Consider the following 25,114-nt stretch of genomic DNA (forward strand, 5'->3'; position numbering starts at 1 on the left):
TCCCAAACAGTGGATATAAGTATATATATATACCAAAAAGTAATGTTGCTCTTAAGAAACCAAATCCAATACCAACCCCCAGATAGTTAAGTTTCTAAATAACTGCAAAAAGTATTTGTTCAAACTAAATACATAAACGACCCAAGAATGTAAAAAACTGGATCCTTGACACAACCAGATTGGATTGGAATCAGGTTAGACTATCAATCAGTACAATAATCATGCCACCATACAATGTAGCCCCAACATTCAACTGAAAGCATACGAAACATTATTTGAATGTCGTTTCACTAAGTAATGATCATTGAACGTGGCCGATAACAACAATCACTTGTTAAAATACAATTTTTTAACAATAATGCATACATATGATCTATATCAGATTATCAAACAGAGCAAACCATGTATATTGAGTCCAAAACAGTCAATAGATAAAGTTCCACATAAGCCGCGATTCCTTGTGGCATGTTCTGTTGTTTACAAGTCCCGACACTAGAAGTGAGAAGAACCGTCTTGATGTAACCCCCAACATGAAGTCCAGCCCAAAAAGTATAATTGAATATTTGCAAAATGCCAGTCCAAAACCTGTAAACCTAATATAACAAAAGCAAAAAGTGTGTAAAGTCAAGCCCAGAACAGAAGCTATGCACTGCGATTCCTTTCCGGCTTGTCCAAGTGTCGATGTGTCCACAAAATAATGGTGAACAGATGACAAGCGGTTTGAAAATAAAGCCAGAATCAAGTTTAAAGATGGCGGAGCCTTGAGTCGAAGCCCGATATCTTCTGCCGCAAAGGCAGAATGCAAATAAGCACACAAACCTGGGCATAGAACAAAAGTTAAACTGGTCGGCTCGTCTCCATTAATAAACAAGATGTTAGTAACCAAAAAACTGGACAGTACCTTTAGAGCCGTTCAATACCTCAAAACGTCAGATGTAATCCAGACCTCATATGAGTGCAGTAACTCAAAAGTGTCCCAAATTGGTTATACAAAGTGATAGAAAATAAACGATGGTTTCAAAAGAAACCTGAACCCTTCAATCCAAGTTGACGTTGAAAATAAAAGTAAATAGAAGCCTCAAGGAAGGAGTCCTCTCCCACCAACGGTGAAACCATACGCCAACAGCGAGGAAAACCAACTGATCCAAACACCAACCCTCGGCTGCCCGGCCAACCAACCTTGTAGAAAACACCAAAAGCCAGCAAGATAGTATCACCGTTTATTCAGAGGCAAAAAAAGCGGACAAAAATGTCCAAATTCAGAAACTCATACTAGTTTCGGCACCAGCCTTCATCAGTGAGTGAAAATCATCAAAAAATCCATAATCAACGTCAGTTTAAATATTGTAATAATCCAATAAAAATACAGACATTTGCATATGGCTTCCAAGTTAGATTTAAAGCAACATGACACTATTCATTTGAATATATATCCCCATACAATACAGATGCTCATAAGCTGTAGTTCTAATAATGAACTAGAATCACCTAAAACAAATTATGGCGTATTATTTATACACATAATTATAATATAGTCTTAAATTGCATGAGGAAAAATATGTATAGAGTGTCATGTAATGTACAAATGTGTCAAAAAAATGAGGTGGATTATAAATGGTCATTGAGACCTGGGGGAAAAAGGGCTCCTAAGTGTGTGATCCAGTATCTTTCTTTATGGCTTAGGATACCTTGCCATCCTGTCTGGTTTTGCCTATTTCCTGTAATTTTGTCTATAATAGAAAACATAAACTGAGCACTGGGATGTTTAACTGTATGTAGGTATAGTGCATTTGATGCCTTATGGTTACGATGTTCCCCAATTCTAATACGTAGTGAACGTGAAGTCTTGCCAACATAGAATGATATACAGGATCTTTACAAAAACCATGGATCCTTCTTTAAGTGCTGCATCCCATTCTTCATTAAGCCTCTCTTCAGATCTGCTTACAAGTGGGTGCAATTTTATCCGTAGTCCTCTAGGTGCAATATTTTTGTGTAAATAGGCTTTAAATAGTCGAAGATGCCAAATGTTGGCTCTTAATCCTTTCAAACCTTTTTCCAAATCCCGAAAACAGAACTCACAATTGTCTGTGGGATTTGTGACAGGTTGAGTGGGGTTGCTGCTTGGGGCTTGGTTAACACCAAAAATAGCCTAGTACCAGCCTATGAACCTATGAACCTATGGTCCGCAAGTCAAATGCTTCTACATATCGCTCAAAAAGAGATGCTAGCTGTTCAGAACACCCTGACAGCCTTCAAAGATTTACTTCATCCAGGACACCTACTGATAAGGACAGACAACACTACAGTTATGTGGTACATAAACAAGCAGGGAGGCACACTTTCCTACCCCCTCTGCAGGCTAGCCATGGACTTGTGGGACACAGCATTGACTTGCCAAGTACATCTGCAAGCACAATTTCTGCCAGGAAGGACAAATACTCTGGCAGACGAACTAAGCAGAAACCTAATGGATCCCCACGAGTGGAAATTGGATCCACAAGTCTTCACCATGATAACCAGGAGCTGGGGATGCCCAGACATAGACCTATTTGCCTCTCCTCACAACTACCAACTACAGAAATTCTGCACAAGGATTTATCACAAGCAAGCATGGAAAGTGGATGCTCTCTTTCAGCTGGAAACACCTAACAGTATATGGCTTTCCTCCTCTGCCTCTCCTCCGCAAGGTACTCCTCAAGGTCAGACAAGAGAAACCAAAAATGATACTGATTGCCCCAGACTGGCCCTGCCAGCACTGGTACCCAATCCTAAAGAGCTTGTCTCAATGCCGAGCTTGGACTTTACCTCCAATTCCTCACTTATTGACCCAATAAGACAGTCAAATACTGCACAGCCAACTCAGAACCTTAAACCTGGCAGCATGGCGGATAATGTAGCCAGTCAAGGCACACCTCTCTGAAGCAGTGATGGATGTTATTTTGGAGGCCAGGAGGCCTAGCACCAGAAAATCTTATGCAGAAAAATGGAAGAGATTCTGTGCTTGGAACCAGGCACAAGGTTTTGACACGATTGTTCCAAATATTCCTCAGAATTTGCAATACTTAACTGAGATGCTTGATAAAGGCCTTTCTTCTTCGTCAATTAAAATTCATGCCTCTGCCATTTCAGCTCATTACAATATGGAATCACCTATTTTTTCTCATCCATTACTAAGGCAGTACCTCAGAGGGGCCAAAAACATAAGACCCCCAGGGAGAGCACCAATACCTGCAATGGGACCTCAACTATGTCTTGGAAAAACTCACACTGCCTCTGTTTGAACCAGCCTCTGCAGCTGATATTAAATTCCTATCCTGGAAAACAGCTCTGCTCCTGGCAATAACCTCTGCTAGACGAGTCTCAGAGTTACAGGCACTCATGGCTGTGGAACCTTTCATCATTTTCCATAATTTTCCATCCTGACAGGGTTTCTCTGTGCACAAACCCTACATTTATGCCTAAGGAAGTGTCCAGTGTGGCCCCTTATTCAAACTATTCATTTGCCTACTTTTTTTCCAAACCCACAGAATAAGAGTGAGAGAATTCTGCATTCTTTGGACATTCACAGGCAGCTACGCTTCTTCTACCTGGACAGAACCAAAGCTTTCAGAAAGACCAAACCACCTCTAGTGGCATATGCTGCAGGATCACAAGGAAAGCCGATCTCAAAGCAGACTATTTCACAGTGGATAGGTCACTGCATTCGTTTCTGCTATTCACAGCATGGCAAATCAGTGCCTAAGGGCATCATGCCACATTCAACCAGAGCAGCAGCCACTTCAGCAGCCTTCCTCAGAGAAGTACCAACCAAAGACATCTTAGAGGCTGCAACTTTGAGTTCAGTGCATACTTTTACAAAGCACTATCCTTTACCTCTCTACTCTAAATCCAGGGCAGGATTTGCCACTGCAGTTCTGCAGGGCCTGATAGCCTCTCCTAATCCTACTTAGCACCAGCCTCCCAACCTTAGCTTTGGGATTCAACCCAATTGTCATGACTGCAACAGTGAAACACGATGAACATAGTACAGTTGTGTACCTGCCATAAATGTAGATGTTCGAGTGTATTCACTGTTGCAGTCCAGGTTACCCTCCCACCATCCCTCTTATTTCCTTTGCTGGGATTTATCTGTACGTCTCTATTCTATACAGCCTATGTGGTGTATTTGCTTATAGATGAAGGAAAAGTTGTTTTTTGTGCATGGATGCTTTTTAGCATAATTTAGCCTACCATTTTAGGGGCATCTGACATCTGGGGCAAGAAAAACTGAAGAAAGTGGCGTCTGCTGCATCTTTTATACCCCTGGCGCACTGACGTCAGGGAAGAGGTGACAGCAACCGACGCTGGACCTAGACTTTGGAATTCAGGCCGACTGCGGGTAGCCTGCCAGCAGGGTAACCCAATTGTAATGACTGCAACAGTGAATACACTCCAACATCTACATTTATGGTAGGTACACAACTGTACTTTCCCCTGATAGCTAGGTTTCCTTCCCTTTCTTCTACTGTCAACACATTTTTGTGTCTTCTCATAAGTCATCGACACACAAACTGTATAAAGGTAAATGGAAGAGATTCATGGGCTAATTCTAACCAAATTCACCCCTTTACTGCTCCCATTCAGTCTGTACTAGAATTTTTGGCTAAGTTCTTCTCAGTAAAGGTGCTGCCACAGCTAATATTAGAGTTCAATTTGCAGCGATTTCCAACTTTCATGTAGGAGAAAATGGATGTGGAATCATGTCAAACTTTTGGAAAGCATTCTTGTGGGGAACTACAATGCTAAGACCCCTGTACAAAGACCCATCCCCACCTTGGGATCTGAATTTTTATTTTGTTGAAATATTTATCTTCCATTTGAAGCTTCTGCTACCTGTGACTTGAAGTATTGCTCTTGGAAGATGCTTCTCCTTGTAGCTATTACCTCAACAAGGAGAGTTTCAGAATTGCAAGCTTTATCTGCCAAGCCACCATATTGGATATTTCATAAAGACTTTTTTTTTTTTTTATCCACCAACCCCTTTTTCTGTCCAAAGTTGTATCTGAATGTCACCTCAGTCTGTTGAGCTACTGGTATTCTTTCCACATATTCAGAATAAAGGAGAATACTTGTTGCATCTACTGGACAATTCATGGACTGTTATGTTTTCACCTGTATAGAACTCCAGAACTCTGACAATCGGACCAGCTGTTTTTTCACTGTAGCACTAGGAAAGCCTTACCAGTATCTAAGGTTACCTTATCCATATGGCTTTCTGAATGCATTTCCTTCATTAACAATTCTAAAAACAAAACTCTCACTGCACCTGTCAAAGCTCATTCTACCAGGGCGATAGCTACTTCTGCCACTTTCCACGCTAGGCTGTCTCTGGACCATATCTGTGCTGCAGCCACATGGGCAAGCCCTCGTACCTTTGTCATTACAAGTAAGATTTGACCTCCAGGAGTTAGATCATCCTTTGGTTTTGAGGGCTATTCTTCCATGAGCCATCCAATAATCTGGTAGCTGGGGATGTGTTCCCACAAGTGAGAATAAAGGCGAGATTGACAACATTCACATAAAGAAGTTATCTGCTCACCATAGCGTTCCATGTGTGTTGTCCATATCCGCCTTTATTCTCACAACCCACCCACTGTATACCCCCTGCTTATGCTCATGGGGAGACTGGGTAGTACTAGTTTGGTTTCATTGGACTGTGTAGCCTCAGAAACCACCTTCTGTGAATAGCTTTACCAAAAATTATTTATCATGCGTAAACAAGATCTTGGGGAGTTAGGGAGCCACATTATAGGCAAGGTAGAATGCCCACGAGCTTGCTGAAGGCCCCAAGCTTTTGTAAAAGGCCGACACGGATCTGACCCATAAGTGATAGTAAAGGCAGAGATGGCCTACACACATTATGGTAATGCACAACTTCTTTTTCTAGCAACTGATGTAACATTTTCCCAGCATAGATATGGGTTAATTTATCCAACCCTGGGTAAGAGGATCTAACGAGTCTTTATGCTTTTTCAGTAATCCATGAATAAATCTGTAATATTCCAATAGATAATTTCTTAATATTCTGAACATATGTAAATACATATAAAATACTTTTTTCTTCAGATATATCAGCCTTGTGTGTCATTTTAATGTAAATAGACTCCTTGCTTAACACTTCTTCCATTTTAGAAATGTATTTGTTTGTCCACAACCGCTATCCCTCTCCCCTTGTCAGGTGGTCTCTGTAATTCTTCCGAAACTTTCTGTTCATTTAAAGACTGATTAGAAAACGCACATTTCCTAGATTTAGGAAAGTACTTCTAAATGTTTCTCTTACATACCTGAATATATGCTTCCATTAATGGATGATGTATCTGAACAAAAACGTTTGGTTTCTTTAATTTCTGAGCATCACCTTGAGAGATTTTTCAGAATTATGTTTCTCCCAGACAAACGCAAGTCTAAAATAGCTGCAACTGGAATGCCAGCTGTAGTTGGAATAAAGGAGAGTCCTTTTGCTTAAAACATTGTTGTGGTTGCGAAAGAACAAAGGAAGATGGCATGGAAACACAAAGTTTTTAAACTCGTACTCCTGGTATTCATTGTTAGAACAACGCTTCGTGAGTTTCTTATTCTGCCTCGACCCTTTCATTGCCCTCTTCCTCTGGTTAACATTCTACCTCTGTTCGTAATATATTGTAGGAATAGTAACAGAAAAACTTGAAAGTCCTGGAAAGAATCCAAGGATGGTACAACTGTATCTGTATTTTTGTAAGTCAAAACTGCACTTGTGGATCCAGTAAGTGTTTAAATTAAGCCTTGTTCATTCATGGGAAGTTTACTTAGTCATAAGTCAAAACTGCACTTGTGGATCCAGTAAGTGTTTAAATTAAGCCTTGTTCATTCATGGGAAGTTTACTTAGTCATTCATGTCCTGTATAAGCTTTCTGTTTTTAGTAGTTTTGAAATATTTCTCATGTTAAAACCTGTTCAAAATTTTCTTTCTGAAAAATCTTTAAAACAGCATTATTTTTAATATCTGTCTGCTTGTTACAAGCTGTCGACAGAAGTTTTGTTTCAGTGGGTTTAAAGAGGTCCTTCGTAAGCAGTAAGTATTTGTTGCGAAGTTATAAATTCAGCTGTTGCCATTGTTTAAGTAGGTCTTCATACACATTTAGCGTTAAGTGGGCACTTTCAAAATTCTCAGACCGAGTGGAGCAACCTTTTATTCCGAACATGCTTCAAAATACAGATGCTGCCATTGCATTTACTTTAATTTGAGACTTGTGCTCAGATTGTTTCAATTGCTTATCAAATTCTTCATGCAGAGACCTATCCGATGTACTTAAAGTATTTCTAGTTCTAACAAGTGAAGGATTACCAGTAACTTGTAAAAGATTTTCAAAGTTGTTGTTCTCTGTTGAATATGTGAACATATAGTCCAGTTCACGGACTCTCCCTTCTGCCATGGCTCCCAAGTCTGTATATCACAAACTAATAAACAACCAGGAAACTGCACCCATGGAGTAAAGTGCACTGGAGAAACAAAAAATGCTGTTCACAAGAAATATCCCCAGTAGCAAACTGTGCACATAAATTGTGCTTTATTCAAGAGAGCATAAAATACGCACAAGAGCTTTCACGTATCTACACTTCAAGTGTAATGATTGTAAATAACTTTGTGTGTGTGCGCTTGTGTATATGTGGGTTCACTTCTAAAGCCTGAAAGCCCAAAATCCTGCGACCAAAATCTTGAAAGTTCAAAATACTGAATCTCATAATACTGAAAACACACAGGATACCAACACTTAACTATATTCCAGCACAAGTACATACAGAAAAAAATAAAAGACAAACCATATTACTCCAAGTATAAGCAGGGGGGGCAAGCCCCCCTGCACCACCCATGTGGGGGGCTGTGCCTCCCACACCCCCTGCTGAAAATATATCAACTCTGAGATTACACTTAGTGAAGTGCAGTCCCAGAGTTGATCTATTTAAGTAGCAGGGGGGCTTGCCCCCCTGGTTATAGTTGAAGGGTAGTAAGTTTATTTATTTACTTATGCTGGAATATAGTATAATATAGTATAATATATTCTGTGTATTTTCAGAACTATGAGATTAAGTATTTTGAATTTTCAGTATTTTGAACTTTCAGGAGTTTGTTCTCAGGATTTTGGGCTTTCAGGATTTAGAAGTGAACCTATAATTAATATATATATATATATATATATATATATATATATATATATATATATATATATATATATATATATAAGCTTTAAAAATTGTATAATACAAATAATAAGCCTATTAAACAATGCATCTTGATATAAGGGCCAGTTAAGTGTTTAAAAGTTCATTCAAATCAGACTTCCTGGTAGCATTTATCCTATTAATCCATTTCATTTATACATTTTTGGTAACACTAACACTAATGACGTCTCCTCATCTGTTATTAATGCACATTTTTCTCTAATGCCATAAATTTAAAACATTGTCCTGCATTTTCAGAGATGCATGAATTTCTTGGTATCTATGTCTCAAAAACATAATATATATGTTGCAATATGTGACCTGTTCATACTATATGTTATGATTAGGGACCCAGTCGTAGTCCTTTGTAGTAATGTCTATTATCATTTTATAAATGCTGGCACAGTATTCAGTTTTTAGTTAAAATAAATAAATAAATAAATTGCATTCAGTCAGTAGTCCACTGTATATTTAAAGACGTTATTCGGTGCAAAGTTGTCTCTAATTTAAAAGGCTCTACATTAGAGGCACATTAATAGTTTCCCTTTTCTGAGTGATTTTTTAAACCTTTCTAGAAAACCTCTTATTTCCGGTTTGTTTTTGGCATTTTTAAATCCCTTGACATTTGACTTCCTGGCACTATTTACTTGGTGTAAATAGTGAGTGATGACTGACTTGCTAATCTCTTCCTGTGTAATTCTTTGGCTTGGGGAAAGAAAATTCTAGTGATAACTGGCTGCAGTGCAGTTAACAGTATTAATTGCAATAGTTGCACTCCTTGAGGGGGGGGGGGGGCATTTATTACCCTAGTCAGGCACACTGTTAATTTCATAGAAGTGGTATTCAACGATAGTGGTAGCTGTCCCTCATTGATCATGATACATTCTTGTACTGAAAAACGTAAGAAAAGGCCTGGATTTTTTGTGTAAATGACAATGTATCAGCTTTGAGCTCTCTTCTCTTTTTACTTTGTTTAGGAATTACCTTCATATACTACATATCCAGTCAAATTTAAAACCTCTCATTCATTTTGCAACTGTAAATTAAGGCTTCCTTCAGTGAGTAGCTTTATAACTTTTAAAACCCTCTGGATGTCTTTCCTTGGCCACACAGCTTTTGAAGAGTAGTCTTCCCCACTGAAGACATTTTAAATTATTTAACTATTTTCTATGGTTCAGAAATTAATTTTAAGCAAATTGATGCTAGTTTAATATTAGAACTTTTTGAATTTTGCTAGAAATATATTTGCAGCATATTGTTGAAAAAAAAAAACATTTTGTAGCCAGATGCAGGAACAGTTTCCCTCCAGATTTCATGACATTTTTTTTTTCAGAGACCTCTTGCATGTAAGAATGGAAGGATTATAATCCAGCCCGACATTTACAGAATTTATTACTGGAACAGTAATATCAGAATGGAGCCACTGGAGCAAAATCAAACTAATTTACTGCATTATGCTGCCCTGTACCAGATAGGAAGGTTGTCTGTGCCCTCTGAAGCATCCTGACAGAGGGCATCTATGAGGCCCTAACCTCCCCTTTTGTGGCTTGACATTACAGCCTGTTTGATCACAGGATGTTCTACGGCCTCCATGAATGTGCATGCTTCCACACATGCATTGAGAAATGGTATCACCATCTTGGAGTCACAAAACCCAGGTTTTCAGCCCTTACTATTTGTAGGGACCAGCAAGCCACCATATGCATGGTGGCAGCTAGCTGAGTAACACCTCTCCCACCTCCCAGATGGATGAGGTGATGTCCCGTCCCCCCCTTCATTTGTACTTGAGGCCTTTATCCCACTACACTACAAAGCCAGGCATTGTTTTTAGTTTCACTAACATCTTAGTGCCGTGATAATAAGTTTGCTGCTTATTTGTATTCTATATGGTATTTTGAGGTTAGCAGTAGGCAAAACAATTTGTCATGAAAAAATGTTTTTGGGTGGCATTGTCCTTTAAATAGCCTCTTTCATTGCATGGGCTCTGAGAGTGTTGATGAAGTACAGAGAAGGTCAGAAGGAATTGCATTGTGTCTTTGTGGATTTAGAGAAAACATATGACAGGGTGCCTAGAGAGGAGTTGTGATATTATATAAGGAGTCGAGGGTGTCAGAGAAGTATGTAAGAGTGGTACAGGATATGTACAAGGGTAGTGTGACAGCGGTGAGGTCTGCGGTGGGAGTGACAGATGCGTCTAAGGTTGAGGTGGGATTACATCGAGGATCCGCTCCTGAACCCTTTCTTATTTGCAGTGGTAATGGACAGGTTGACAGACGAGATCAGACAGGAGTCCCCGTGGACTATGATGTTTGCAGATGACATTGTGATCTGTAGTGAGAGTAGGGAACAAGTGGAGGAGACCCTGGAGAGGTGGAGATATGCTCTAGAGAGAAGAGGCATGAATGTCAGCAGGACCAAGACAGAATATATGTGTGTGAATGAGAGAGAGGATAGAGGAATTGTGAGGATGCAGGGAGTAGAGGTGGTGAATGAGTTTTAAGTACTTGGGATCAACAGTTCAGAGTAATGGTGAGTGTTGGAGAGGTGAAGAAGGGAGTACAGGCAGGATGGAGTGGGGGGAGAGGAGTGTCAGGAGTGATTTTGTGACAGACTAGTACCAGTAAGAGTGAAAGGGAAGATGTTCTTCATGTTTCACTGTTGCAGTCATTACATTTGTGTTATCCTGTTGGCAGGTTGCCCTCAGTCGGCCTGAATTCCATAGTCTTGGGTCCTGCGTCGGTTGCTGTCCCGTCTTCCCTGAAGTCAGGTCGTCAGGGGTATAAAAGATGCTGCAGACGCCATTTTCTTCAGTCTTTCTTGCCTCTCGGTGCCCGAAGCAGTTAGCAAGTGCCGGTCGGCCGACTCCTGAGATTTTCGTGTTCGAGTTTCAGATCCGAAGTCTTCATTAAAAGCCAAGTACCCCGTTGGGGAAACTTCTTTTTTTTTTCGTGCTCCAGTCCGATGTCAGAAAAAGTTAATTGCATTTCTTGTGGGAAGCAAATACCTCATAAGGACTTTCATTCTTACTCTATTCCTTGCCTAGGCCCTGACAACGACGTTTCTAGTTGTCTGTTTTGTGCTAGATTTAACCAATGCACTATTAAGCGTTGGTACGATTTTGCATTAAGCTATTTTGGGCGAAGATTTAATTGTACAATGTCGGATAGCCATCAGACTACCGGAGTTCACAAAAAAACGCCAAGAAAAAGACAGGCAACCGAGGTCCAAAACCGACGACTACACTTCTCCTAAGCAAGTCGCCGGTTCTCAGTGAGTTGCTTTCGCAGCCCCTAACGCCCGCTACTTTAGAGTCGCAGGCACTTCTGACTCCCACATGGAGTCGTCCAGGCCGCTGGAAGCTCAAGGTATTGGAGCCTTGGAAATTATTCCCTCAGATGGGTCCGGAGCCGCTGAGCAGGCATCTGCTTCTGAGGGTGTATTCAGACCTAAACAATTGTATATTAAACCGACTTCAAAGGCAAAGACTAAAACACCTTTAAAGGCAAAGAAACAAGTTCACCAGCCACATGGACAGGCCTCTATGCCCAAAAAAAAACAGATGCTCAAAATGGCCGAAGACTTAATTACCTTGATCAGGGGTTCCCATCCCCCTCCTGATAAGAGGCCTAGGCAAGAGACAGACTACGATTCTTCAGATCAGGTTTCCCTTTCTTCTGATCAGGAATATTCTCTTCCCCCTATGAGGATTCTGATGCTGAAGAATCAATTCCTTCAGCTTCTCCTCCTGAGGGCTACTCTTTTGGAGAAACCTTGCATACCATGAGGGAGCACTTCCACTGGGAGAGCCAAGATTTTTCAGAATCTAAGAAGAGGCTCACAGACTTCCTTTTACTACCTCAACACAGGCCTCTAGCTATTCCACCTGTGTTAGACATTGTAGATGTGTTCTCAGGGTCTAGTCTGATTCCCTAACTCCTTACCTCCAGCTCCTGTTAAACCGGACAGATACTACAGGGTCCCTGCCTCTCTCAACTTCCTTTTCAAAAACCCTACTGCAGACCCAGAAACCATTTCTCAGGGTCCCAAAGGGGTCCAGGCTTCCACTGCAAAAAACCCTACCCCCTCTGACAGGGATTCTAGGGAACTGGATAGATAGGGAAAAAAGATTTACACATCTGCTACCTTAGCTATAAGGGCCTTAAATTGCCAGTTTCATATGCTCAAATAACAGCAATATATCATGTCACTGCTTAAACAGAAAATGATGGTAAATTCTGAATATGCAGAAAACAAAGAAATGCAGGATTTATTGCATGCAGCTGAACAAGTTGGAAAGCATACTTTGCAATGTGGTTTTGATTCTCTGGAGGCCTCCTGCAGGGCTGCTGTTACGGGTTCTGTCATTAGGAGGCATGCTTGGTTAAAGGAACAAAGTCTGCCTGATCATGTTAAAGCAAAATTATTAGATGTTCCATTACAACATGATACCTTGTTTGGTGAGGTGTTAAAGAAAATGGAGGACAAAGCTAAATCTATGCAAACTGTCAAGGATTTCTTACAGGTACAGCCAACTAGATTTAGCAGACACTGGCCTACAAAGAATTGGTCCTTTCCAGTCTCAGACGGACCTCAAAGGGGCAGATCCAGATGCCCTAGAGGCAGATCACAGCCGCAAGGTTCCTACAGGTCTAAGCAATGGAGTGCTTCTACCTCCAAAGGTGGAGAAGACAAATCACAACCATACAGGAAACCGTCCCAATGACTTCCCCTTGCCTGCACCAAGCACTTATCTTCTGGCAGCACCCTTAAGGGGAAAACTAGCACTTTTTTCTCAAATGGATGGCCAGACCTGCCAAAAAATCAATGGGCGGAGGCTCAAAAATGAGTCTCAGCTCTCTTGGACATGAGGGCTATTCAACAAGTGCCACAGCAAGAGCAGGGACAAGGATTTTACTCAAGACTGTTCTTGGTACCCAGAAAGGACAAAGCATGGAGACCAATACTGGACCTATCTATTCTAAACACTTTCCTGGATATACCAAAATTCAAGATGTTGACCTTGCAGCAGCTTCTGCCCATGCTTTGCAGCAAGGCTTGGCTCGTGACTTTAGACCTAAAAGAGGCATACCTGCATGTCCCAATCAGACAATCATGCAGACGATACCTCAGATTCAAGGCTGGCTCAAAGCATTACCAATTCTCTGCACTGCCCTTTGGCTTATCTACTGCACCCAGGTTCTTCACAAAGTGCCTGGCACCAGTTATTGCTTACTGCAGACAAAGAAGAATACAAATATATCCTTACTTGGACGACTGCCTCATACAAGCATAGAACAAGGACATTCTACTACAGCATCTGACGTTTGTGCAAAGACTTTTAACATGCCTAGGGTACACAGTCGACAAAAAGAAATCAAAACTAGTACCCTCTCAAGAGATAATATTCCTGGGTGCAAGCTTAAATACAATTGCCTAGATGTCTTATCTCACTCCAGACAAAGGCAACTGACTACCTATTTCAAAGAAATGGCAACAAAGGCCCAGTTATCTGCAAGAAAAATTCTGCAGGCTTTGGGCTTCATGGCATCCTGCATCTTAATAATTCCATATGCAAGGCTGCATATGAGGAAAATTCAATGGTACCTAAAGTGTCTGGACATAAGATTGCCACAGCCTGGAAAAACAATGATTACTCATTCCCTGCCTGTAACAGGAGTTTCGATGGTGGGCAAAGGCTTGTCCCCAAAACAAGGGACAGCCATTCTTACTACCCCCACCCAGAGCCTAATGACGGATGCATCAGATTATGCCTGGGGGACACACATGGCAGAAAGAGGCATTCAGGGCACCTGGTCCACAAACCAAAAGCATCTACATATCAATCAAAAAGAGATGCTAGCTGTTCAAAATGCCCTGACAGCCTTCCAGGACCTACTTCATCCTGGACAACTACTGATAAAGACAGACAACACCACGGTCCTGTGGTACATAAACAAGCAGGGGGGCACTCATTCTTACCCCCTTTGCAGACTAGCCATGGCTTTATGGGACACAGCATTGACTTACCAAGTTCATCTGCAGGCAAATTCCTGCCAGGAAAGGAAAATACTCTGGCAGGCGAACTAAGCAGAAACCTCATGGATCCCCACGAGTGGCACCTGGATCCACAAGTCTTCAGCATGATGATAAAGAAATGGGGACGCCCGGACATAGACCTATTTGCCTCCCCTCACAACAATCGACTAAAAAGATTCTGCACAAGGATTTATCACAGACGAGCTTGGAAAACGGACACCTTATTTTTCAGCTGGACAAACCTATCCGTATATGCCTTTCCTCCACTGCCTCTCCTTCCCAAGGTACTCCTAAAGGTCAGACGGGGGAAACCAAAAATTATTCTGATTGCCCCAGACTGGCCACGCCAGTACTGGTATCTGAGCTTAAGGAACTTGTCCTAATGCCCAGCCTGGACCTTGCCACAAATACCTCATCTACTGTCCCAGCGAAACAATCAGATTCTGCACAGCCAACTCAGGACCCTAAACCTGGCAGCTTGGCGGATAATGTAGCTATACAAACCACACCTCTCAGTAAAGCTGTGATGGATGTCATTTTTAGAAGCCAGAAGACCTAGTACTAGAAAATCCTATGCTAGGAAATGGGAGAGATTTTGTGCTTGGAATAGAGCTCAAGGAACTGATATGGCTGTCCCAAATATTCCTCGGATTTTGTAATACTTAACTGAGATGCTGGACAAAGGCCTATCTTTTTCATCAATTAAAATCCATGTCTCTGCCATTTCGACTCATTACAATACAGAGCCACCACTCTTTTCTCATTCTTTAAGTCAGTACCTCAGAGGAGCCAAAAACTTAAGGCCTCCAAGGAGAACGCCTATACCTGCATGGGACCTCCAATTATTTCTTGGAAAAACTCACCTTACCTCCTTTTGAGCCAGCTGCTACTGCGGATATAAAGTTCTTATCTTGGAAAACAGCTCTGCTCCTAGCAATAACTTCTGCAAGACTGGTTTCAGAGCTACAGGCTCTCATGGCTGTGGAACCCTTTATCATTTTTTATCCAGACAGGGTCTCTCTGAGAACAAACCCTACATTTATGCCTAAGGTGGTGTCCAGTGTAGCCCTTAACCAAACTATTCATTTGCCAACTTTTTATCCAAATCCACAGAACAGGGGGGGGGGGGGGGGATTCTGCATTCTTTGGACGTACACAGATAACTTTAGTTTTGTCCAAGTAGAATCGAAGCTTTCAGAAAGACAGAAGTTACTAGTGGCATATGCTGCAGCATCTCAAGGAAAGGCCATCTCCAAGCAGACTATTTCAAAGTGGATAGGTCACTGCATTCGTTTTTGCTACTCACACCATGGCAAGCTAGTGGCTAAGGGCATTAGGCCACATTCAACCAGAGCTGCAGCCACGTCTGCAGCCTTTATCAGGAGTGTACCAACCAAAGACATTTTAGAGGCTGCTACTTGGAGTTCAGTGCATACCTTTGCAAAACATTACAATCTGCCTCTTTACTCTAAATCCAGGGCAGGCTTTGTCACTGCAGTTCTGCAGGGCCTCATAGCCGCTCTTAATGCTGTTTAGCTCCAGCCCCCCCAACTATGTCTTTGGGACTCAACCCAAATGTAATGACTGCAGCAGTGAAACGAAGAACATAGTACAGTTGTGTACACTTACCATAAATGTAGATGTTAGTGTATTCACTGTTGCAGTCCAGGTTACCCTTCCGCCATCCCCCTTATTTTTGCTGGAACATATCTTTACTTCTCTGATCTTTACAACCTATGTGGTGTATTTGCTTATAGTTGAAGGTAAAGCTTATTTTGGTGCATGCATGTTTTATTTGCATATTTTTAGCCTACCCTTTTAGGGGCACCTAACATCTGGGGCAAGAAAAACTGAAGAAAATGGCATTGGCTGCATCTTTATACCCCTGACGTCAGGGAAGAAGCGACAGCAACCGACGCAGGACCCAAGACTTTGGAATTCAGACCGACTTTGGAATTCAGACCGACTGAAGGCAACCTGCCAGCAGGATAACCCAAATGGAATGACTGCAACCACTGTAACATCTACATTTATGGTAAGTGTACACAATAGAGGGTAGTGAGACCAGCTATGTTGTATGGATTCGAGACGGTGACATTGACAAAACGGCAGGAGTTAGAGCGACCCCTAGTGGGAGCAGCTGAAAGAAGATTGCTTGGACAGTAATATTTTTAGTTGGTGTTCCAGATTTTTTCCCCCCAGGTTTGTGGTTCTTTTTTTTTCATGGTTGTGCCATACTGCCTGTCGTTTCATAAAATGTTATTAATCAGTATTACAGAAATCCATGCAGGGAAAGCAGTAGCATTACAGGATGTGGTGCCATGTACGTACATCTTTCATTGTCTTGTTTATGAGCATATGTAGCTTAGTGGTTCAAAGTAATAGGTTATTCTCCTCCTTCATAACAGCAGTCTTGACCCATGTTGAGTTTGGACTGTAAGAAATATTTTTCCATTACACTTGGTGTTCTACCACAAAGCCGTTAGTGTGGTAAAAGCATTAAACATTAGCTGTATGTGGCTGTGTGGTGTAGGAGGGCGAAGGTATTACTGTGATGCAAGAGTTATCCAAGTTTTGGTGGCCAGGGCATTAGAAGAACCAGGACGTGAAAGAGATAGTGGTTCTTTGGCATGACTGCTTTTGGTTTCAATAACAGAGCCATTGTCTAAATCTAATGATTTAAAAAAGAGAGCAAGAGGAGTACAAGTAGAGAAAATCTGTGAGACGAGATGGTGGGCTTTGTCCTGGATTGCAGGCAGAAAAACGATTCTTAGACTAGCCTACCTATCCAGTTAAATGAAATGAGATGTATATTTTTATCACCGTAATATTTTAAACTTCTGAGCATTTTCTAGAAGTTGTTTTAGTCATAATAGTCCATTTGTTACACTGGGACTGCTCTGAAAGAAATAAGACTCTTCTATCATTCTACCAGCCGGAAGTGTGTGTGTGTGTGCGCGTATGTATATATCTGTACAAATATCTAATATTTATATATATTTATATATATATATATATATATATATATATATATATATATATGTATATGTATATATATATATATATATATATATATATATATATATATATATATATATATATATATATATATATATTATAAAGTCATAGAATGTAAAAGCTACTTTAATGAGGTTTGAGTTTCAGATGTATCTGAATGTATGGAATTTGGCTATTTGAGTGGACATGGTTTAGAAGGACACTGGTTAGCAGCTAACATGTATGTACTCATTGGTTCAGTCTGTGTTTGATAGAAACTCATGCTTAGCGGTTTCATATTTTCTGTTGAGATATGCTGTGTGTAAAGTTTTGTTTGCTTATAGTTTAGACTAAAATTACTGCTTTGGGATTAGGAGGGTGGCCTGATGGTTAAGGCATTTGCCTTGCAAACACAGGGTGCAGGGTTTGAGTCTCGCAGGGGATAATTGGCTAGGCTTGAAATGGCTCGCAAGAACAGTTAGCCTAGTACTGAACTATGAACTATGCTTTCCTTTTAAATCTTGGAGTGAACGCATTCACTGGCATGTAGCAGATTACTTGAATGTTTTTCATTTAGTCTCCACTTTTATGCTGCTGTTCAATGTTTGGCCATTTACGATTTTTTTATTGCATCCTGTAAGTAAACTTGGATCTGATTTTAAACTGTCAAGTGGTAAATACTGATATTGTAATTGTTTTAAAATTGACCACCATTTTATCAGACATGGAAGCTGTTGAATAAAAAAAAAAAAAAGTTAATCACACTGTAAATATTTTATCTGAGTACACATTTGAGAGTTTCTCCCATTTCCTTGTTTTCAGGTAACATACAAAGCTCCAGTCCTTACAGGAGACGCTCATTTTGCAGAATCTTTTGACAGTGGAACTTTAGAAGGGTAAGAGCGGCTTGGCATTGTGTTGTACCCGTCTCCTCTTATTGTTTTTCCTGTGGTCAATGCATGACCCACTCTGTCTTGACTATGTAGTAGTGAGTGCAGTAGACAGCACTGCTGCACTGTTGTGCTTAATTTTTCTGGTTGTTTTGAGCTGGATCACAACCTTTCTGGAGTCTGGGTGTCCATCCTGTTTTTTTTATTTGCTAAGGTTTTCCTCCCACATTACAAAGACTGGCTGTCCAGTGTGTTGGTTATTCTCCAAATTGCTAATGTTTGTGGCATGTAAAGTCTTAGTTTCTGTGCTCTACTAACCCCCCCTCCCCCAACTGACAGCAAGGATGGCCTCTGGCTCCCCATAGTCTTGCATAAAGCAGGGTTCACAGATTGAATAAAACTGCTTAAGTTTTGCTTTTACATAGGGTGATTTTGTGCACTTTTGTTCTGCATTAATCCTTTAATGTTGTGGGTTAGCATCATTGCATTCAAGCTTACCAAAAGATACTGTTAGATTGCTTAAACCATTTTGATTGTTTGCCATTATGACTACTTGTAGATCGGTTTCAGGCAGTTTGGCTTTCTGTATTTAACTATTGAAAACATAATTGATGAATAAAAGAAAAAAATATGGCGTGCATTTTAGAGGGTTCTTTGGCCCAGACTAGGATTTTGCTACAGTGGGTGCCCTTTACCAATTAGACTTAAGTATATGAAGTCCATTTTTGGTACAGGCAAAAGTTGTTCTATAATGAAGGTACATTTGCCCTGTGTTTCCTCTTTTTATGCTAGCCAAAATCAAGCTACATGCACAGTAAGATTGTTTGGAATTTTTGACACTTTTTAGTTCTACTATTTCCTTAAGATCTCCCATCTTCCTTGGGATCTTGTATTTTGGGGAAAAGTAATTGGCAGTCCCTTGCTTTGTACAGATTTGTTACTAAAATGCACTACATCAAAATTGGAGGACAAGACGCAGTGTGGGGAATCGGAGACGTTTTGCTTATCTGCTAGTATATGTATTGTATCTGCACAGTTGTACAGCAGCAGCGCAGACATGGCAATCCATTCAAACCTCATGAGTGTATGTATGTATATTCCTGCACTGTACTTGTAACATTCCACAACATATTAGACAAAGCTAAGAACTGTTCATTCAAACAGGTCTTCCGTAACAGAGACTCCTCATCTACATAAAGCAAAGTTCATCCTTGTCCAGTTTTAAGCGCAACTTAGATCTCTGGATGGGAAACAGACAATTTGCCAGTAGACTACCCCCTGTACTTCTAATGGACAGAAGCAGCGCTTAAATGCCTTATCCCATGCATGGGGTCCCCTCAGATTGCATATGGTATGATTCCAATTATTCATATTAAGGGTCGTATATAATTATCAACCATAGGATGGTTAAAAAAATCTATAACCAAGTGGGATAGGTTATTTCAAGCATAAAAAAGGGAAACTGGCTAGGCTTAAAATGGCCCTCAAGGGCAGCTAGTATAGTACTTGCCTATGAGCCTAAGAATAATTTGAATAAAGCAGTGGAAATCCCTAAAAGTAAAAAAAATTTGATTACTGTTTAAACCAAGATCTTGACAGTACCTGCTAACTAATATGGTATCACTTTAAAATAAAATTTTGTAAGCCATGGTACTGCACTTTGAACTACCTTCACTGATTGGACCTTTTCATTTCAAATTTGTATTTCATTCTTTCAGCCAGCAGAACTAAAATCACAGGGCTGCAGTCAGGTTAGCATCTAAAACTTACCAGGGCTTCTGTTCCTACCTGTTTTTTCTTGCATTCAGCAAACATTGGAGAAATAGCCCTAGAATGTTTATTCCAAAAAAAAGTGGCCTGTGAATGTACAAAATAATGCTTTTCTAAGTGGTTTTGCTCATTTTACATCACTGCTATGTTCTGACAGATGCTCGGATCGACCTTTAATTTTTTTTTTATTTAGGCTGTTTTTCTTTCACTGCACCTCTGGGTTGGACGGACATTTCTATTGGTTTGCCATTCACTTCTGACCTTGTAGTTGTACTGCTTTCTCTGTTAGTAGTTCAGTGATTTTCTTTAGTTTGTTGCCTGCGTGTAATATATGGGTCTGTGGCATCTTGCCATACTATAAGATGCTTTTCACTCTTGCTCTCTGTCTCACCTGGCTCGTGCTTTCTCTCTCAACTCGCTCTCTCTCTCTCTCTCTCTCACACTTGGCTTGCTCTGTGTGTGTGCCTGTGTGTGCGCCTGTGTGTGTGTCTGTGTGTCTCTCTGTGTAGATATAGATAATTCTATAATATATCACCATGTAATCTCGGGATGAATGTTCTGGGTGAACAAATGCTGCTTTTTAAGAATTTTCTTTAGTTTGGTACCAGTTGAACTCCATGATTGAATGTAACAGTGATAAGAGGCCTCAAAGGGTGTTGTGATTAATAAACTCAATTCCTTACTGTTGAATTTAGACCCAGTGTTGGTTAAAGTTATAGAAGCTTTACCTCAAAAATAAATGTATCCAGTATTTGCTTCTGTGTGTTTTATTGAACTCATGGATTTTCGGCACATTGCTTGACTGGCAGTTTATTATGTGGATATTGAGGTGAGCTACTGAGCAGAGACTTCAGAGATCCATTCCTGTAGGATGTATGGTTAACTTGTTTTGCAGACTGCATACATTGGATTGTATCACTCAGTTTTTGACGGTAGCATGTAGTTTATGCACCATTTGAAAATGGATACCCTGAATCTCTTGTGCAGAGCATGAATTAACATGCTTGATGCTGGTACTTCATGGTTTGAAAATTGATCTGTGTGGTAGCCACAAGTCCCCATCACAAATGATCTGGTGCATTCACTGTTCAGGATGTAGTGTATGAAAGCTTTTATAATCTTGTTTACATAAAAGTTTGGCCAGGGTGCAGTACATGTTGAGCCTGTCATTTTTGTCATTAAGCTAGTTCTGCCCCTCACATTTTTTTTTTCTGTTTGCCTTGTGATTGCTGTTAGATGTATCTATACCTAATAGTCCAAACAGTTTTTTTGCCTTTAAAGGTGGGTCCTTTTAAACCTTGTTGTACTGTGTTTTATTTATTTATTTTTTTTCCTGATTCAATACAAGAAGTGTAAAGCGAGTAAAATGTATTGCAATCTTAGAATTTCACATTGTTCCCAAGTTTTGTAGACCTGCATATGTGGAGATGTGTACACATTTGTCCCTTCTGCTGGTTTGGTGCCATGATTGAGTGTCGAGTTTTTGAGACTTGTGCTTGCATTGTTGACTTGATTTTTATTATCCTGATGTTTGAGGTACTTTGGGGGGGGGGGGTGATACCAAGGGGTTAGTCTGCATAGATTAGTCTCTTGTTCTGTTTTTAAGCCAAGGGCATGACTCCTGTTTGTTTGGTATTTGTGAGGGTTGCAGATATTTGGTAGTTACAGAAGGTGGAATATCGCACCTGTCAATCTTGAACTTGCCTTGTGCCTGTGTAGGGCTTTTATTGATTTCAGATTATCTATAGAAATATTTGCAGTGCATCCTTCCCTTGTTGACTGCATTGGAGGTTTTTTTTTTTTTTTTTTTTTTTTTTACTGCAGCAAGTTGATCTTTTGTTCTTTTTTTAGCCACATTTGTTAAAAATCCTTCCATCTCCTGATTGTTGGGAGTAGAAAAGTTTTCTAAGCTGAAACTAACATTTAAGAAATATTGAGTAAAGTTGTAGGTGTAATTGATTATCTTGCTGGTTAACATCTTCAGGGAAATGAACCAAATAAAATGGATGAATCCTTAACATTTGAAATGTGGCCACTTAAACTGGTAGTGTGCTGAGTATGTTGGCCTGTTTGCTTTTGACATTGCTCCTCATACGTTTGCATTTCACCTTTGTTTCGCTGCTAGGCAGATCAAATAGCTAAGAATAGCTGTTTTAACTTGGCCTTTTTGCTTCTTTGTGATTGTTTTCTTTAGGTGGATTCTATCAAAGGCTAAAAAAGAAGGTGCTGATGAAGACATTGCCAAATATGATGGTGAGTGCATGTTTTGTGCTTGTCTGTGTTGGTTTCTGCATCTTACTTTGCAGTTAAACTGTCTTTAATTTTGTATTACATTGCAAAATTGAAACACTTGGAATATTTCACTGGCAGTTACTGGAACCGTTTGGCAACTAGATGAGTTTCATTCCGTGAATACTACATTGACTATGTTTTATTAATTGAAAACCAGTATGTGAGTGAAAGCAAAATTTGTGTGGTAGTTACAGAACGGACAATTCAGTGCAGACTGTCCAAACAAGAGGCTGTAAATGGCCTAAATATTTGGGGACCCTCCCCACCACAAGTTATTTTGGAAAGGAACCCACATGCATACCTGCAGTAATCCACTTATTAGAAGTATTTATGCTATTCTTTCACAATTGCATCCTTGATTTTTGCTTATCGGAACCCTTACTGTGTCAGTATCAGCAATTTTGCTTCACCTTTTTTTATTTTTAAATATGTCCTCCTTGTTAGAGTGAAATGATGAAGTCTGCATACAAATGGTCATTTTTGCTTTGTATTGATGTTAGTGATAGTGTTTCCCAGTGCTAAATGACCTGTTGGTCTTCAGACTGATTATTTTGAATAGGTAAAGTGCATTTAAGTATTGGGAGACATTTATGACAATCTTGTCATGAAATTAGTTAACTCGACAAAACCTAAAATGCTTTTTTTGTATACTTTCTGTTCACAACCATACTGCCTTATGGCGTCCAGAACTTTTTTGGGGTCTGGTTTCTTTAAGTGATGTACCAGCTAGTAATAGGCAGTATTAGAAGGGGCAAGGATTTGTTAACAAAATGACACTATTTGTTAGTCTAGGATGTCCTCCAGTGGAGAAATTAATCTGTTTGCCACTTATTCATATTTTCAGATATTTTCATAATTGAGAGATCTACATTTTATTGAGGTGTATGGTGTGAAACACTAGTATGGGAGATGGAAAAATTCATGGTCTGTATCACAATATAGTAGAAATAGTGCTAGTTCGGTAGTAATTATGAAAATAAGAAATCTATCCACATGTACTTCAAAAAAACAAGTGACTTCATGAAATGGTAGATGTTGAATAAAGCTAAGTTGTACGTAGTGAGATAGAGCCCATATTTGTTTTGCTAATTATACCATTTAAGTGTATGTTTTCATATTTCTGTAAGTATATCAAATATGCAGTTATTTCTTGTCATGCAGAAGCTTATGTCTGGTTAACGAAAATACAATATATGTCTAGGTTGTACAGTTTTCAAGATACGAACGTTTTGTGAAAGTTTACAAAAATATATACTTTGGGGTTTGTATGCATTGTGATATATTACAATATTTATGGAAGACTAAATTCAAGTATTATACTGTAAAGAATACTTATCGATGACATTAGTACAGTTTTAGCAACCTTCATTGATCACAAAATATTTTACATTTGTTTATCTCTTAAATTTTTCTTTCAGAGAATGCTCTGGAGTGCAAGGTGTGTAGGTGGTTAGATGTCTGGCATTTCATACCACAGAGGTGTTAATGAATTATTTGTAGTGATCTGCATTACAGGAAATTTGTTTTGTCATTTTCAGCTTTTATTCTTGCATACCTTTTAATACTGGCTGTTTTCCTGAAACTGCTTTCAGCTTTGGCTGCCTAACTAAGGATGCTTATCTGCAGTGCGGTATAGCGAGTGTTTTTAGAAGACAGTTTTGGTAGACTAATTTGTAGGTTTTTGCAAGCGTGATTCTTGAGTTTTAACTTGTCAAATTTTGGCATTTAGAGGGGAATCCATTGATTAAAGCAGGGAATGGAGAATGACCTTTGTAGTAGAAATACAGTGTATATTTGTTCCTGACCTTTTGTATTTGTTACTTTGAAGGTAATTGATTGGAAAACAGCTAACTTTTTTTTTTTATTGTGCAAGTGGTGCAATTTCAAATGGCCATTCTGTCCTGAAGTTGGCCCTACCTACAAATGTCTATCCCCATATTGCTTCATGATGTCCTTGAAACGATGCAAGAAAAGGATGTGGATTGTCAGCCTCTTATATTAAGACTAATAAGGCTTAAGGCTCTCTCATGGAAAGTAAACTACATAATCTGAAATATGTGAATGTCTGTCCCAATGTGCATTTTGCTGTAACATTTAAAACAACAAAAATATAAAAACAAATATCCACTTCTGGAGCCAATATACTACATCCCAAACTGAAATTTATTGATAAAATTCACAAAGGAAAATTACATCCACAGTAGTCGAGCGCTTTCATCAAATGACTTCTTCAGAACACAATTACATAGTCTCATCTCATTTTATACTTCTTGGTAATAAGTCTAATTAGCCAATAATTAACATTTAACATGGCATTTAAAATCATGAATATATACAAAATAATGTGTTAATAAAACCAGTACTTCTGATATCAAAAGAATGTAGTAATAGTTAAAAAAAAAAAAAAAAAAACACACTAGACAATTGTGAATATAAAAACTAACATCACAATTTTGTAGCCCTGAACATGAATTCAGCTTTAATACTAATGGCATCATTAATACCTGGAACCTCTGTCTCATTTAGCTTAAGTTACCACCTAGCTTCTGCTCTTAATTTTAGTCCAGTCCCCTCCTCTAAAATCCACATTAACTACTTCTAAAATAGCAAACCTAAAGGAGTGGGAAGGATTAATGTTAATATGTTTCAATAGTGCATTTTTTCATCTTTTTTGTAATGCTATAACAGTGTTCATAAATCCTACGGTTTAACCTCCTTTCCATCTTCCCTATATAGAAACATCCACAGTCTTTGCATAAAGCTAAATAGACAACACCAGTTGTTGTACACGAACCTAGGGAAAATAATACTTCAATTTCATATGGACCCAATTTTACCATGGGGGCTTCAAGAATATAACAGCAATAGTCGCAAGCACCACATTTGAT

At 39.6% G+C, this 25,114-nt stretch overlaps 1 protein-coding gene across 1 annotated transcript in view; it reads left to right on the forward strand.

The window, feature by feature from the left end:
• CANX (calnexin) overlaps positions 1 to 25,114 on the forward strand; it is a gene marked incomplete in the record, with an annotated part of 1,221,069 nt that overhangs the window by 76,301 nt on the left and 1,119,654 nt on the right. Inside the window, 2 exon segments of the mRNA XM_044069455.1 lie at positions 18,097 to 18,170; positions 22,129 to 22,187. Of these exon segments, the coding sequence (XP_043925390.1) occupies positions 18,097 to 18,170; positions 22,129 to 22,187 (133 nt within the window).

This window comes from Protopterus annectens, chromosome 4.part0 (genome assembly GCF_019279795.1).
Source record: "Protopterus annectens isolate FY-2018-M chromosome 4.part0, PAN1.0, whole genome shotgun sequence".
Lineage (NCBI taxonomy): Eukaryota > Metazoa > Chordata > Ceratodontiformes > Protopteridae > Protopterus > Protopterus annectens.